This window comes from Macaca nemestrina, chromosome X (genome assembly GCF_043159975.1).
Source record: "Macaca nemestrina isolate mMacNem1 chromosome X, mMacNem.hap1, whole genome shotgun sequence".
NCBI classification, from domain to species: Eukaryota; Metazoa; Chordata; class Mammalia; order Primates; family Cercopithecidae; genus Macaca; species Macaca nemestrina.
In genome coordinates, this window is record NC_092145.1 from 141940174 (window position 1) to 141957727 (window position 17554).

A 17554-nucleotide genomic window follows, 5' to 3' on the forward strand; every position below is an offset into this window, starting at 1 on the left:
AATAAGAAGAGCTGAAACTAAGGAAATAGAAACAAAATAAAAAGGATAATTTGGGTTTATATAAGCCCAAATTTTATTGGTTCTTTCTTTGAACCAATTTCATGATTTCCTTGAAAATCATCAATTTCCTAGCAAAACTGATTCAAAAGAAGAGGAAAACATGAACAGTGCACTGGCCCCATGTGGCTTTTTAGCAGAACTCTATTTCAATTTTCATGAGCAAATAGTTTTAATGTGACTTAAATCCATGATGCCCAACCTTGACTGCACATTAGAATCACCTGGGTGACTGCAATGTATAGCCAAGTTTGAGTTTGCAACCCAGGGATTCAAATTATTATAAATAAGAGAAAAAGATGAAAATCTCTCTAACTCATTTTATGAAACCAGTATAACCTTAATTTCAAAATTTGAGGAAAGCATCCAATAGTCTAAAATTGTATTTATTATGTTTGAATGGTAAACACACTTTCTATTGCGATGACAGATTTTCTTGTTTTAAAACTTCTTATCTCCAATTAAACCAGAATTTGTTGTGGGTAAATTCTTTGCTACCTCTGTGACATCTTATTTCACCTCTACTATGGGCAAAGAGCAACGAATGTCTTCAGTTAAACCTCATTTTAAGCCCCAAATAGTAATGGTCAACTAATCTATCCACCTTATGCAGCACACTTGACACTAAACAAGTTTTAACCTTTTCAGAAAATCTTCAAGATTTTCTTCAAGAATCTCACACGTCTTCAAGAGATTAAGACTTGTGATAATAAAGCTCATTCAACAGAGTAAGTCACCATCTCTGAAAGTGATTCTAAAAGGAGTCCTGAATGTATACTGAACTCCTTTCAGTGTTAAGCCCCTCAAGACAACCGCATCAAAGAGGGCAAGACTCATTTGGATGTGTAAGATCTGCCCTGTTGTTCCAGGATTAGTCATATTACTTTATATAGTTTGGGTTTGAATCCACTTTAGTCTTAGAGTAATAAGGGAACTAAAAAGCACACAGGATGATGAGGAACTAGTCTCCTGGGACGTGAGTGTCTAGGATATTTCGGCTTTCGGCTACTGACATTCCTCTGGGTTTCCTTCAAAGAAGCAAAACCTCATGCCATAAAATGCGCTCCACCCAGTTCTAGTAAACGAAATCCTCTGGCTCATTCTGCAGCTAATATGCAACAAACCATCTATGACATGGTGATTAAGCTGACAGATACAGAAAGTCCAGAGTAGCTACAACTCTGAACTGCAGTCAGATGACCTGTAGGGGGAAAAAATAGCAGACCATAATTAATTAACTTAAACAGAGACAAAAACCAGATGTTTACCTACAGTCTCGCCTATTTCCTACGGAAGCATTTTACAACAGACGTCTGGAAGTTATCCCAATGAATTCGGACATTTCCTGAAGGCACATCAAACAATAAGCTCTGATCAACTCCACGTTAATTTTTTTCTTCTGCAGACCCTATTTCAGAGGTTTGTTCTGATTGTAACATACTACCTTCACCTCAAAAGGAAAAAAAAATTGGCCACTGTGGCAGTGTAAAGCATTTCAGTGATAGAAAATAAAGAAAATGTTTGACTACCTTCACAGCTGGAAAATTATGGGTGTAAGGGGTGGAGGATGGTGGGGAAGAGAGAAAGAAAAGGAAAACAAGGCAGCAGGGCTTCTCCTGGATAGCATCGGGATGGTACCCATAGGGTTATGAGTTCATTAGCATCTCTCTGTTCACATGCATCTCTTTTTCAGCGACAGGAGGTCGCCACTCATGGCATCAATTTAACAAACTAATTTGGTGATACTTGATCTAAAATTTCAAGTTTTCTATTCAATGAGGGAAGAAGATCTTGTAATTTTACTAATCTGAGGCTCTGAATGAAGTATTTCAAACTGGTCACTCTAATTAAGCAAAAGGGCTGATTAAAATTAACCTTTTCAGAAAATAAAATCTAAAAATATGACCTAACTAATGATATGTAAATTGTTTCACTTGATGATAAAATCATATTTGAAGCCATGTAAAGTTGAGATGCCCTTTTAGCAAAGGTCTGTTGTGGTTAGGAGTGTGGTACCCAGCGGGGAAGAGTCCTTTTCAAACCCAGATGCGATTCTGAGCTGAAAATGTTTCCCTTAGTATTCAGGTGCTAGCTGATACAATTTTTAAGGACAACCAAATATTGAAGAAATCAAAATCTCAAAACAATCAATGAAGAACAATATAAATCCCACCATTTATTGTAGGGCACTACAAAAAGTGTGTGAGAATAAAATCTTTCATGATCCTCCAGAACTTCCCTTCATGATTAAGGCATCACTAAATTACTAAAATTCTTTGAAGAGATCATCAGAAATGTCATCTCTTCCAGAAAGTCTTCCATAAGGTTAGGTGCTCTGCCAATGGGTTCTCTTAGAGCTCCATGCTGATCCCAATCATAACATGTCCAACCCTGAACCATCTTGTCTTTTTATCAGCCAATCTTCCCCACTAAACCGTGATGTCTTTGGGGCCAACAACTGTGTTTTAGTCATACTGTATTGCCAACCCTTAGTAGAGTGCCTCATTCATAATAGGTATTTCATAAATCCACGTGAAATCAACTTTGTATTCATCTTTGTATGGTCTTTTAGTTTTTATATGATACCTTAAACACTATAGGGACCAGATAAAAGTTTACTGAATGAATACATTAGTAGACAGATTCACTTTTGCATATGGTGAGTCTGAACCAAACCAACCACCTGGATGAAAAGAGTAACATGGTGAGGCCTCTCAGTGACCCTACATTAGAACAGTCTCTCAGGCTGTGCCCTTGGTTGGCTTTGGGCCAGCCCCAGCCTTAGAGCCTATTCATGCTATGCTGTATAAAAGAACTGATGAGGAAGAAAGTGTCTAGCAAACCACCAATTGAGATGATGGTCCATCACTCTTTTGAGTGATGGAGAGAATCAGTTAGTCATAGTATAACATAAACTTTGGTCACTTATAGCTCCAAAAATCTGCAACAGGATGTAGTTTGCCAAACTATTCCCCACAATTCAAAATCTATTGCTCTTAAAAACAATAGTAAAATAAAGATAAGTAAAAGCACCGCCACTACTTCTAAACAAAAGATTAGGAGCCTGTGGTTACACCGATGTGACTCAATTGTAGCTTCTACCAATGAACCAGAGTCAGGTACGACAATGTAATTGGGATTCAATCAGTTGTTGATGAATTGATTAGTACAAAGTATTACAGTGAGAAACAAAGACCATCACAGAAATTCTACCATTTCCCAAAGCAATCAAGTGATTGCTTAGGTCATAGTTATGCACCTCCTGTAATCTGAGCAGGCAACCTTCGTGTGTGATGCTACCAAGAGAAATCCACCCCCCCACCCCCCTCACTGCTCTCCTCCTTTGAGATGTACTTCTTCCTTTCTTCCTTATCTATTTTTACGGCCCATTACTCTTTTCTTAACAAAGCTTTCTCTTTTTTCATGCTCTCTCATCCTCCTATGACTAAGACCCAATATCCTCATTCGTACTATAAGCATTGCTTAAATGGATTTTCCAGATCACTGAAGCTTATTCCTTTGAAAGCTAAAATGCCTTTAAAAATTACTTTAACCATTTTGGTTGGAAGTTTTTAAAATGTGCCATTTGCTCCCTTTACTACTACTTCTTCTTTTTTTTTTTTTTTTTCAGATGGGGTCTCCCTCTGCTGCCCAGGCTGGAATGCAGTGGTACAATCTTGGCTCACTGCAACCTCCGCCTCCTGGGTTCAAGCGATTCTTCTGCCTCAGCCTCCTGAGTAGCTGGGACTACAGGTGTGTGCCACCATGCCCAGCTAATTTTTGTATTTTTAGTAGGGACGGGATTTCACCATATTAGCCAGGCTGCTCTTGAACTCCTGACCTCGAGATCCACCTTCCTCAGCCTCCCAAAGTGCTGGGATTACAAGCCACGTGCCTGGCCCCCTTTACTTCTTAAGAGTATACACCTTTTTTTTTTTTTCTTTTTTTTTGAGACGGAGTCTTGCTCTGTCGCCCAGCCCAGGCTGGAGTGCAGTGGCGCGATCTCGGCTCACTGCAAGCTCCGCCTCCCGGGTTCACGCCATTCTCCTGCCTCAGCCTCCCGAGTAGCTGGGACTACAGGCGCCCACAACCGCGCCCGGCTAATTTTTTGTATTTTTAGTAGAGACGGGGTTTCACCGTGGTCTCGATCTCCTGACCTTGTGATCCGCCCGCCTCGGCCTCCCAAAGTGCTGGGATTACAGGCGTGAGCCACCGCGCCCGGCCCCAAGAGTATACACCTTATAACTTGAAACTCTCTTGACCTTGCAGGCTCATCAGTCTACACATCCCCTCAGGCACTTCTGAGAAGGCAAGAACTCTCTTCCCTACACTCCACAGCTCCAGATCGCTGAGTACTAGTATTTCAGTTTTTTATCTCATTTTTGTAGTTCTGTCTTTTAATTTTTTTTTTTTTTTTTGGAGACAGAGTTTTGCTCTTGTTGCCCAGGTTGGAGTGCAATAGCGCAATCTTGGCTCACTGCAACCTCCGCTTCCCAGGTTCAAGTGATTCTCCTGTCTCAGCCTCCCAAGTAGCTGGGATTACAGGCATACACCACCACGCCAAGCTAATTTTTTTTGTATTTAGTAGAGAATGGGGTTCCACCATGTTGTTTGGGCTGGTCTCGAACTCGACCTCAGGTGATCCACCCACCTCAGCCTCCCAAAGTGCTGGAATTACAGGTGTGAGCCACTGTGCCCGGCCAGAACTTTTAAATTTTCATTGCTGTCATTATCTCTGATTTTCCCTCTTCCCCTCCCACTCCCTAATCTACTGTGGGGTGGGTAGTCAGACAGGCAAACTCACATGAACCTTGTGTGAGAGAAGGTTTTATTGATACTGGTTCATGGGTCTTTGAGTAAGGGGCCTAAGGCCTGTCCTGTGAGTAAGGTTCATTGGATTTGTGTCAACAATTTCAAGTGTTCAGAGACCCTTTTTACTTAATTCTGGGTTCGGGACATATGAGTGGTAAGTGAAGGTAAGTAAAGTAGACTGAAGTTTGACATCAGGATAGGTGGGTATCACTGTCATTTATATTTATATAGAAACACTGTTTCCAGAACAGCTTGTATTCATGCTTTTAGGCTGCAGTACATTCACGCAAACTATCATCATTCTGCAGTTAAACTGCAGACAAAAATAAATGAGACAGAAAAGGGCAAAATGCTGACTTCGGTAAACCCAGAGATCATCAGATGGCCGGGGCTTCCTCAGATATCTCCGTGTCCCAGCCTTTCATTTTCCTGCTTTTAACTTAGGACATTCTTTTGCTATAAGCTAAGCGACTAAGCACCATCACCCCCAACCTCTACACTACCTTTCCAGTTTTGTGTGTGTGTGCGTGTTTTTTTTTTTTTTTTAGACAGAGTTTTGCTCTTTTCCCCCAGGCTAAAGTGCAATGGCACAATCTTGGCTCACTGCAACCTCCACCTCCCGGGTTCAAGTGATTCTCCTGCCTCGGCCTCCTGAGTAGCTGGGATTACAGGCACGCACCACCATGTCTGGCTAATTTTTGTATTTTTAGTAGAGATGGGGGTTTCATCATGTTGACTAGGCTGGTCTCGAACTCCTGACCTCAAGTGATCCATCCACCTCAGCCTCCTAAAGTGCTAGGATTACAGGTGTGAGCCACTGTGCCCGGCCTTTTTCCTTTTTCTAGATAAATGAAAGTAATGTATTCATTCACTTATTATAAATTCCTTTAAAATAATAATATAGTTTCCGGGTTTTCTGCTGTACCACGGTTGAAAATACTAATGATATTGTTGATCAGCTATTTTCCCCACTGCTTTATCATTGTTGCTATTTTCTTTTTTTAAAAATAAACTTTACCATGTACATTTAAGGTATAACATATCATGATGTTACAGAATACATACATATAGTAAAAAGGTTACTATAGTGAAGCAAATTAATATATCCATCATCTGACATAGTTACCCATTTTTTGTTTTTTTGTGGCAATAGCAGCTACAATCTACTCATTTGACATGAATCCCATATATGGTACAATTTTATTACCTATAGTCCTCATGTTGTACATTAGATCTCTTTTCAGTTTCTTAAAGTGGAAACTTGCTGTCATCAATGGCTCTTCCCTCGGTTTCCCCCCTTAAACCAGGCAGTTTCGAGATTCTGGTGTATGTGGTTCATTCCATGTCCAAGATGCATTTTACCTTCTTCTCACTCACGCCTGCCAGAATTCTAATCCATGGCTCTTGCACACTTCTGTTTTCCAGACATCCCTCTCACCTCTCTACCCAAATCCATCCCAAATATAATAGTGACCTAGTCTTTCATCACTGGGCTAGCAATCTCCATTTCCCTAGCACTGTCATTGGTTAGCTCTCCAAATATATCTTGCTTGCATTTGAATGCTATATTTTCACCTTTAGTTCCTTTTATAGTACTTCTTACCACCCACCTCCTCCTGTTCAATCTTTACATTAGCACCTTCCAGTTTTATATGCTCCATATAGTTTTGCAGACAGAATTAAAGAAATATGTTAGAATTCTCTTTTCTCATCTGTCTACTCCAGAGTCCTATCCCTGATCACACTTTCACACGAAATAAAGAAATTTTCTTTTCTAAACGCCTTGGAATTTAGTGACTACGTTCCTGATTTAATCTACTCAACTATTTTCCCTTTGATGTATTTCCCAAGCCTCTAGACAAAGAATGACCAGGTTTGTTGTTGTTCTCCACATACCCCGCCCCTCCTCCTTCCTCACATTGTAATTGTCAACAATAGCCAGACCACACTTCTGAACATTTGGTAAGGAGCTACGTCCCAAGTTAAATAAATCCCATCCCCTGTCCATCCTTCCACCTCTCCCACAGCACTCCAGTGGAGCCAGTAGAATCTCCATTTCTTGGTCAGTGAAGCCCCTTCCACCCTGAACTTATTCAGAAAGCCTTCTACCCTCCATAGGCCTGGACTCCCTTCAGAGCACAGGAGCACTCCTAACTCCTGCAGCCCTTCTGAAGGAAAGGACCCACCCCTCCCCAGGACACCCGCCTCAGGCCCAGGAGCAGGGGAGGCTCCACTTGCCCGCAGGGCTGCTCACAGAGAAACACCCCACCACCCTCCTTTCAGGCCCATGACCTCTGACTAAACTTCCTTCCCCTGCTCCTCATCTGGGTCCATGTGGCGCCCCCCACTGTTGAACACACCTGCTTTCCAGGTCCTTGCCCACCTTATCCCCAATATTCTCTTTCACTGGCTTGGGCTGCCCATGTTCTAGGCTCCACCCCAGGGCATCCCTTGCCCTGGGACTGCTCCCCCTGCATTTCCCACTATCCCACGGCCCTCACTGCAGTCAGCCTGCTCCCTGACACAGTCGGTCAGCATTCCAGTCCTACTATCCTCCTACTTCTCCCAGTTGACTGGCCCATCCTGGCTTCTCTTCCTTCCCTACCCAGCTTGGATTCTGTGGCTGATGTCCAGAATTGCTCTTTCACCAGCCCCCTCGGGTCCCTGCCAGCAAACCTTTGCCTGGACTTCCCACACCAACCTGCTACTTTTTTTTTTTTTTTTTTTTTTTTTTTTGCACCAACCTAATAAAACAGTTGCAGTAAAGAAGCCAGCTAAAACCCACCAAAACCAAGATGGCGACAAGCATGACCTCTGGTCATTCTCACGGCTATACTCCCACCAGCACCATGACAGTTTACAAATGCCATGGCAACCTCAGGAAGTTACCCTATATGGTCTAAAAAGGGGAGGCATGAATAATCTACTCCTTGTTTAGCATATCATCAAGAAATAACCATAAAAATGGGCAACCAGCAGCCCTTGGGGATGCTCTGTCTATGAAGTAGCCATTCTTTTATTCCTTTACTTTCTTAATAAACTTGCTTTCACTTTACTCTATGGACTCACCCTGAATTCTTTCTTGTGCGAGATCCAAGAATCCTTTCTTGGGGTCTGGATCGGGACCCCTTTCTGGTAACAATAATAATCAGAATATATTTTCTTTCAACTCATCTGAGAAACCTATGCTATGCCCAATTATTTGGCATGCTAGTTGTGGGGATAACAGGGGTAGGTGAACAATAAATGCATTAATCAAAAAGAGACATTCAGAAGACTAGTGTAAAGGGGTAACCACTGTGAGGGCAGGGACCTCAAGATCAGTTTTCTATATTCAGTCAGTCGTCCCTGAAGCAAACATTCAGGCTGCAACTCTTGGCTCAGAGACAGAAAAAAATCCAATCAAAGAGATGCAGAGAAACTCCATGCCGGCCGAGCAGTTTTGTGCCCTCTGTGCTGGCTCTCACAAGCCAAATGCAATAAATGAAAAGGAGGCACAGCATTGGAAGAGCAACTGAGCCCAAGGATGGCGAATCAGGGGAGAAAAGAGAGCACGCTGGAACTTATTCCTTATAATAGGCAACTCCACTCATGCATAATTAGGGTGCACTGGAAGAGAAGACTGGTATGTGACATGATCATCCCTGAACAAACAAAAATAAAACAGACTGCATCCCTCCCCATCCTGTACCATCTAGACATTTATGATGTAATAAAGACAATACATACAATCAGGTACAAATCCTAATGTATACATAGACCACAATAATGTTGAATGAAGACCCAAATTAAAATAAAAAAAAAATGTATGAGATGTATGTTAAAAAAAAGATATGGCTCTACAAATCTTTGAGCCTCCTGGTTAAAAACTATAACATTATATCTGTATTTGTACATATCTCTAGTAAAACTAATATTGTTGTCTGCCCTAAGACAGCCCTCCCCCAAGAAAAATGCTAATATTTAGCAAATCATCATTTACCTTGTAGAAGATCATAAAAAGATCATCCAGTTTCCCATGCAAATCACCTGCAGTGCAAATGAAAAATCAGTATTCAGTAGAAAACAAGATACAATGCCCATTTTGTTACAGACTTTTAAAAGTGAAATACTGCTGATCCACCCCAAGTGTTCTCAGGGCATTGGGTTTTTATCCTACGGACGATGTTAATTTGACAGGAAATTTATCTCCATAGCACTCTTTTCTTCCTCTCCTATAGTGGGGACAGCATCTAGTGCTTCACTCCAGTCATTTGCACAGGGCTTTGATCACTCTGGGCCAAGCACTGTGCTAAGGGTTTTACATGAATTATCTAGTTCAATCCTTACAACCACTCTGTGAGATGGGTTTTGTCTTCATCATTCTCGTCTTACAAATGAGGCTCAGAGTAGTTAAGTAAGTTATGCAAAGTTACTCAGCCATCAAGTATCAGAGCAAGAATTCAAACCCAACTTTAACTCACTTCAAAACTCAAGCTTGGCTGGGCGTGATGGCTCACACCTGTTATCCCAGCACTTTGGGAGGCCAAGGCAGATGGATCATTTGAGCCTAGGAGTTCAAGACCAGCCTGGTCAACATGGCAAAACACCGTCTCTACTAAAAATACAAAAATTAGCTGTGCATGGTGGTGCACACCTGTAATCCCAGCTACTCGGGGGGCTGAAGCATGAGAATCGCTTAAACCCGGGAGGTGGAGGTTGCAGTGAGCTGAGATCACACCACTGCACTCCAGCCTGGGCAACAGAGCAAGACTCCATCTCAAAAAAACAAAAAAACAAAACAAAACAAAAATTTAGCCAGGTTTGGTGGTGCGCACCTGTGATCCTAGCTACTCAGTAGGCTGACTGAGGTGGGAAGATTGCTTGACCCTGGGAAGTCAAGGCTGCAGTGAGCTGTGATCATGCCACCACACTCTAGTCTGGGTGACAAAGTGAGACCCTGTCTCAAAAATAAAATGAAAAACAAAATCCCCTCAGGCTCTTAGCGATTATTCTGTTCACTCACACTGTAATCACTAGGAGAGCAGCAACAGTATCTACTTTAGTCAGCATTGAATCCCCAAGTGCCTACCATAGTACCCAGTGGATAACAGACACTCAATAAATATATTTCTTGGCTAAGTACATAGCTTTTTAAAGCCATGTTTTCAATATACTCTGGCAGTAACATCTGAAATTTAAACATTGTGAGTAGATAGTTGACATTCTTTGATGAGACATAGAAAAAAAATGAAAGCCAACTAGGGGAAATCATATGAGTATCTGAAGCCATTAATTAAAAAATAAGGCCAGGCATGGTGGCTCACGCCTGTAATCTCAGCACTTTGGGAGGCCAAGGCAGATGGATCACTTGAGGCCAGGAGTTCAAGGCCAGCCTGGCCAACATGGTGAGACCCTGTCTCTACTAAAAATACAAAAATTAGCCAGGCATGGTGGTGCGCACCTGTAATCCCAGCTACTCAGGAGGTTGAGGCAGGAGAATCGCTTGAGCGCTGGGAGGCAGAGGTTGCAGTGAGCTGAGATCACTCTACTGCACTCCAGCCTGGGCGACAGAGCAAGACTCTATCTAAAAAAATAATAATAATGAGTGACTATGTGAATATCCAAAAGCCCTATTTGGATAACTATTTCCAGGTAAAATATCTTTCATAAGCTCTGCTCATAAATTTTTATTCTTTGTATTCAACTTAATTACTATAGAATTTAATTTAGGAATACTTTTCCCTCAGTTTGCTTAAAATCCCACAACCAAGATTAACCAGATATATGCAACAGAAGACTCCAAATATACTGGGAATAGTAAAATAGAAACTCTATATCACCACTTATTTATAAAATACTACTATAATATTATTAGCATATTAATATCATTGTATGCTTAAATCTCATTGCTTTCATATGGTCTCACTCTAAATCTAAGGACATAAAGACGGGAGGACTCTTTACTTAGTTTAATATTTTTAACTTCTAGTTGGACAGCGAAAGAAAAACTTGTATCACGGGAAGAAGGACAGAAAGATATTTCCACTGCCAACAAAAACATGAGTGCAGAATTTGTTATCATTTATAATATAACTGTAGACTAAAAATCCTCTTATATTTCATGCATGCTGAAAACCGTGGGGCATATTTACATGTACATGTACAAAAATGTATTTCACAATTAAAATAATAGCAAATTTTCGTCACAATCTCTCCCCCTTTCCCAACACCGTCTTAAACGGAAGACGGTTTTGAAGTTATGGTCCCAATTTTAAATTTTATTATAAATAATCACAAAAGTTTTGAAGTTCAATGAGCTGTTAAAAATGGAAAATAAGAATATTCCCATGTTAAGAAAACCCACGGGCCTTGTCTTTTCCCTCTACCAATGGTGCTACATGAAAAAGTCTAGAAATAAGTGCCAAGATGTGGATATCTTTAATGAATGGAGATGTCCAATTAAGTCATTCCCTAATCTTTGTCTCATGATGGAAAATGCACCATCAGGTACATAATGTGAGGATGGCAGATGTGGGGCTGCCTCTAACCTGGGATACAGAAGACCTGATTTTAATTCTGATCCTGCCATTTTTCTGTTTGAGCTTCAATTTCACCGATAAGAGCAAAGAATAGACTAGAGAACCCTTCAGTTCTCACACTGTGGGATTCTAGGACCGCCCTGCCCTGTAATTAACGTGTGTCTTCTTCTAGATCCTTCTAGCAAGGATGAGTCTGTAGTGGCTCCCAGTGAAACACAGGGGAGCGTATCCCATTCTCAGTTTGGGCTATTCTAGATATCCTAAGAGCACACCTAGCCCTGGCCTCACAGGCTTCACAGAGTGGCATGGCTTTCTGAGCCTCATGACCCGAAGTCTCTATTTTCCATGAAAAGTAAGGCCAGGTGAGGCCTTGAATAAAAGACCCCCACTGCTGAGATGAATCATCTGCTAGTCAGAGACGTGATGGCCTGATGAGGCTGGAAATGAACCATTAGAGACTCTTCAAAAACCTGAGTCAGGGCATGTCATGAGGTAGGCACTGCTACATCAAGTCCCTGCCACCACTATCAGATGCTAGAAATGCAAATACTTTAATTAGATTGTCAAATTCACTTCTACCTGCCAGAATAAGAGAAATGCAGACGAAAAACTGATTTGGAAAATAACAATCACTGTTTTGTAACCTACAGGCTTAATTAGAAGTTAAGGGAATTGCTGTTCCTTCCACGCACCCCACTCTCAAACAGTTGCAAGCACGCTGAGCACCAACTGTGAGGAATTTCAATGCGTACTGTTTCTTGAAGCAATATCCTGCCAGGCTGGCCTATATGATAGCAAAATCTCAAATCTTGTTATTTAAAAGAACAAGAAACAGATTTCTGGGACATTCCCACTCTTCTAAAAGCTGCAGAGACCAGTTGGAAAAATCTAAAACAGCAGCCAAGGGCAGAGAAGAATTTAATCTCCACCCTGCCATGGGTTTTTCTCTTCCCAGCATAAGTGGCATGCAGAGGCCCACCTAGAAAAAGCAATGTGGAACAAAGAGAATGAGAGCTAGACGGAGGGCAAAGAATGCTTATTCCACCCATGGGTGGTTTTTCCATATTAAAATGCTGTCTGCCTTTATAAAAAGCTACGAGCTCTTTAATTTCTCACATAATTAATTCCTGCCAGCTGGTATGCAAAACAAAGACAAGATGGGGAACAGTATTATCATGATAGATAATTCTATATTAACATTTTTCCCTTAACACAGTCCAATTTACACAGTTTTCAAGTTAGGCAAACGATGTAGGACCAAGAGGCTCCTAAATATTAATTTGACAACTCTGGTCTGAAACTTACCACAGATTGTTAACTCTTTGGAGGGAGAAGTTTGTACATGAGTGAAATTCGGCATTTGCTTCAGGACTTTCTTGGTTTCAAATAGCACCTCTAAGACATAATGGGCATGAAGTATCTGTGAGGGGGAAGCAGAGAAAACAGATGTAATGAACAAGGAAGACAGACATGACTGTATAAAAAACTGTAAAGGTGGAGCACGTGCGCACGTTTCAGGTCACTGTATTTCAGGATAATCTCTCAATTATTCTGAAATAGATCATTCTAGCACAGTGTCTGGCATATAATAAGCCCTCAGTGGACATGTGTAACTGAAAAAATGAATCCTCATCCCAGGTCCTTAGAGCCCAAGAGAAGTGAAGGGAGGCACGCCCTTGCCCTAGGGAAACATGCAGACAAAAAGCCAATTGTAATAAAAAAAGAGAAAAAGAAAAAGGAGAGGGAGAATGAAGAAAAAATGATAAATACATACTCCAAAATATAATATAGCATTGATGTGACTACTACATAAATTTAATGTATTTTAATAGGTCAAAACTATTTAGACCTATTGCCATATTGGACCTATGCTGTCCAATATGGCAGCCACTAGCCACATGGAACTATTGAGCATGTGAAATGGAGCTAATCTGAATTGAAATGTGCTGTAAGTGAAAAATTCACACTGGATTTTCAAGCTCTTTCCTTTTTTTTGTGGAGGGGGAAGAGATAGGGTCTCACTATGTTGCCCAGGCTGGTCTCGAACTTCTGGCCTCAAATGATCCTCCTGCCTCAGCCTCCCAAAGTGTTGGGATTACAGGTGTGAGCCACCACCCCCAGCCACATGTAATCTGTTGATTCCCAACACTGGCTTCAGTGTTACCTTAGCTTGTCATTGTAGTTTTTCTGGTCCATTGGTAGTACTAATCAGAGTAATTGTTGTCTAAAGGGGCAGTTTTGTTTTTTAAAAAAGCTAAATTAACAAATATTAACTGAGAATATATTGCAACAACAGAAAATTATTATGAAAATAATTTCTCTGGGTCTTTGGATTGACTAAAACCATTCTGGTCATACTAGTCCTTGCCTATAAGGCTATCTTTCCATAGCATTAGAATTATATTTACAACTGCAATATTAAATACTCAAGATGATTAACTCAGATGGCAGTCTCTCCATTTATAAATATACTCAGGTTAAATAACCACTTTAATAAAATAGTCACATTCTTTTAAGTTAGAGGAAAATACTACCTTTAAAGAATATTTCTTTTTAAAAAAGCAGTTTTAGGGCCGGGCACAGTGGCTCACACCTGTAATCCTAGCACTCTGGAAGGCCGAGGCGGGCAGATCACTTGAGGTCAGAAGTTCAAGACCAGCCTGGCCAAAATGGTGAAACCCTGTCTCTATTAAAAATACAAAAATTAGCCAGGCGTGGTGGCACGTGCCTGTAGTCCCAGCTACTCAGGAGGCTGAGGCAGGAGAATCGCTTGAACTCGGGAGGTGGAGGTTGCAGTGAGCCGAGATTGCGCCATTGCACTCCAGCCTGGGCAACAGAGTAAGACTGTACCTCACAAAAAAAAAAGCAGTTTTAAAATGGAGAAACAAGTCCTTTTTTTAGTTGAAATAAAATTTTAAATAGTAGAAATGGGTAAAATAATGAAAAGTCATTTTCCGTCTCCCCTAGATCATATTCCCCTAATCTCTACCCCTAGAAACAGGCACTGTTAAAAGTATCATATCTTTCCCAGAAATATTCTATGTGTTTGCAAGCATACAAAAATCAATATAACCACAGATGAATATTAAAATGCATGTATAAACATATAATCCCTTAAATACAATGTGCTATATCCATACAAAGTAACATTATTCAGCTAAAAATAGGAAGGAAGTACTGATCCATGCTACCATGGATGAACCCTGAAAACATGCCAAGCAACAGATGCCAGGCACAAAAGGCCACATATATTGTATGATGCCACTTATAGGAAGTGTTCATATTAGACAAATCCATAGAGACAGAAGGTAAATTAGTATTGCCAGGGACTGGGGAGGGAGCAAATGGGATTGATTGCTAATGGGGTTTTGTTTGGGGGTGATGAAAATGCTCTGGAATTACATAGTGGTGATGGTTGCACAACATTTTTAATATACTAAAAACTGTTGAATCATACACTTTTTTTTTTGGCAGGGGGGACAGAGTCTCACTCTGTCGCCCAGGCTGGAGTGCAGTGGCACAATTATTTATGAAATAAATACTCTTAAAAAACCAATGGGTAATACAAAGATCACAAGGGAAATTAGAAAATACTTTGAGATGAATAAAAATGAAAACACAACACATCAAAACTTATGGGATACAGCAAAAGCAGTGTTCAGAGAGAAATTTGTAGCTGTAAATGCATGCATTAAAAAAGAAGGATTTCACATCAATAAACTAACTTAATATTTTGACAAAGAAAATAAGAATTAGAGTGGAGATAAATGAAATAAAGAATAGAAAAACAATAGAGAGAATTAACAAAACCAAAAGTTGGTTCTTTGAAAAGATCAACAAAATTAACAAACCTTTAAGCTAGACTGACTAAGAAAAGAGAGAAAATGAAAATAACTAAAATCAGAAACTAAAGTGGGGACATTACCATCAACCTTAAAGAAATAAAAAGGGGTTATGAGAGAATACAATGAACAATTGTACACCAACAAATTAGGTAATTTAGATGAGATGAACAAATTCTTAGAAACTCACAAATTACCAAAACAGACTCAAGAAGAAATAAAAAATCTGAACAGATCTAGAACAAGAGATTGGATCTGTCATCAAAAACCTCCTAATAAAGAAAAGTCCAAGACCAAATGGCTTCAATGGTGAACTCTACTAAACATTTAAATTAGAATTAACACCAATCCTTCTCAAACTCTTCCAAAAACAGAATAAAAGGAAGCAATTCCTAACTCACTCTACGAGATCAGTATTACCCTGATACCAAAGCCAGGCAAAGACACTACAAGAAAAGAAAATTACAGACCAATATCCCTTATGAAATAGATGCAAAAATTCTCAACATAATACCAGCAAACCAAATACAACAGCATTTTAAAGGGATTATATACCATGGCCAAGAGGGATTTATATTTACAAGGCTGGTTCAACATAACAAAATTATTCAATATATCACATCACATTAATAGAATGAAGGGTAAAAAACACACAATCATCTCAATTGATGCAGATAAAAGCATTTAACAAAATCCAACACCTTTTCATGATAAAACCACTCAGAAAACTAAGAATTGAAGGAAATTTCCTCAAAATGATAAAAGACCTTTATGAAAAACCTACAACTAACATTAAACTCAGTGGTGAAAGATTGAAAGCTTTCCCCCTACGATGAGGAACAAAATAAACACGCCTACTTTCACATTGATATTCAATATTGTGGTGGAAGTTCTAGCCAGAGCAATTGAGCAAGAAAAAGAAACAAAAGGCATCCAAATCAGAAAGAAGGAAATAAAACTATATTCACAGATAACATGATCTGGTATATAGAATATTCAAAAGAATATACCACACATGCACACACACACACACACAAACACACACAAACTACTAGAGCTAACAAGTATATTCGTCAAAGCTGCAGAGTGTAAGATCAACACACACGTAATGAGCAATCAAAAAAGGAATTAAGAAAACAATTCCTTTTATAATATCAACCAAAAGAATAAATTAATAATAAATTTAACCAAGGTGATGAAAGACTTGTCCACTAAAAACCACAAAACATCGCTGAAAGAAATTAAAGACATAAATAAATGGAAAGACACCATGGGTTGAAAGACTTACATTGTGAGGATGGCAATTATTACCCAAAGTGATACAGCAATTCAATGCAATCCCTATCAAAATCCCAATAGGCTTTTTTGCAAAAATGGAAAATTTGATCTTCAAATTCATTGCAAGGGGCCCCAAATAGCCAAAACAATAATGAAGAACAACTTCAACATTGCAAAAGAACAAAGTTGAAGGACTCACACTTCCCTATTTCAAAACTTATTACAAAGCTACAGCAATCAAGACAGTGTGGTACTGGCACAGACACATAGACCAATAGAATAGAACTGAGAGTCCAATAACAAACCCATATATCTATGGCCTATAGATTTTTGTTTGTTTGTTTTTTTGAGATGGAGTCTTGTTTTCTCGCCCAGGCTAGAGTGCAGTGGCGCGATCTCGGCTCATTGCAACCTCCACCTTTCGGGTTCAAGCAATTCTTCAGCCTCAGCCTCCTGAGTAGCTGGGATTACAGGCATGAGCCACCATGCCTGGCTAATTTTTGTAGTTTTAGTAGAGACAGGGTTTCACCATGTTGGTCAGGCTGCTCTTGAACCCCTGACCTCAGGTGATGCACCTGCCTCGGCCTCCCAAAGTGCTAGGATTACAAGCATGAGCCACCGTGCCTGGCCTGGCCTGGCCTATTGATTTTTGACAAGGGTGCAAAGACCACTCAATGGGGAAAGAACAGTCTCTTCAACAGATGGTGCTGGGACAACTGCATATCCATATGCAAAAAATTAATTTTGACTTCATACCATATATAGAAGCTAACTCAAAATCATTCACAGACGTAAGTGTAAAGGCTAAAACTATATAAAAGTCTTAGAAGAAAACACAGAGGCAAGTCTTCATGACCTTAGATTTGACAATGGATTCTTAGATATGACACCAAAAGCACAAGCAACCAAGAAAAAACATGGATAAACTGGACTTTATCAAAATGTAACGCTTTTAGGCCTCAAAGAACATTATCAAGAAAATGAAAAAAACAACCTACATAATGGGAGAAAATATTTGCAAATCATATATCTGACAAGGAATTT

The 17554-nt window shown here is 40.0% G+C and overlaps 1 protein-coding gene across 7 annotated transcripts in view; it reads right to left on the reverse strand.

Moving 5' to 3' along the window:
• Positions 1–17554, reverse strand: part of LOC105478190 (protein phosphatase with EF-hand domain 1) — a 148353-nt gene that overhangs the window by 55817 nt on the left and 74982 nt on the right. For all 7 annotated transcript variants that reach the window (XM_011735269.3, XM_011735267.3, XM_011735265.3 and 4 more), the window contains 2 exons: positions 12696–12810; positions 8852–8898 (listed from right to left, as the gene is read on the reverse strand). In XM_011735269.3, the coding sequence (XP_011733571.1) occupies positions 8852–8898; positions 12696–12810 (162 nt within the window). The remainder of the gene's footprint in view (positions 1–8851; positions 8899–12695; positions 12811–17554) is intronic.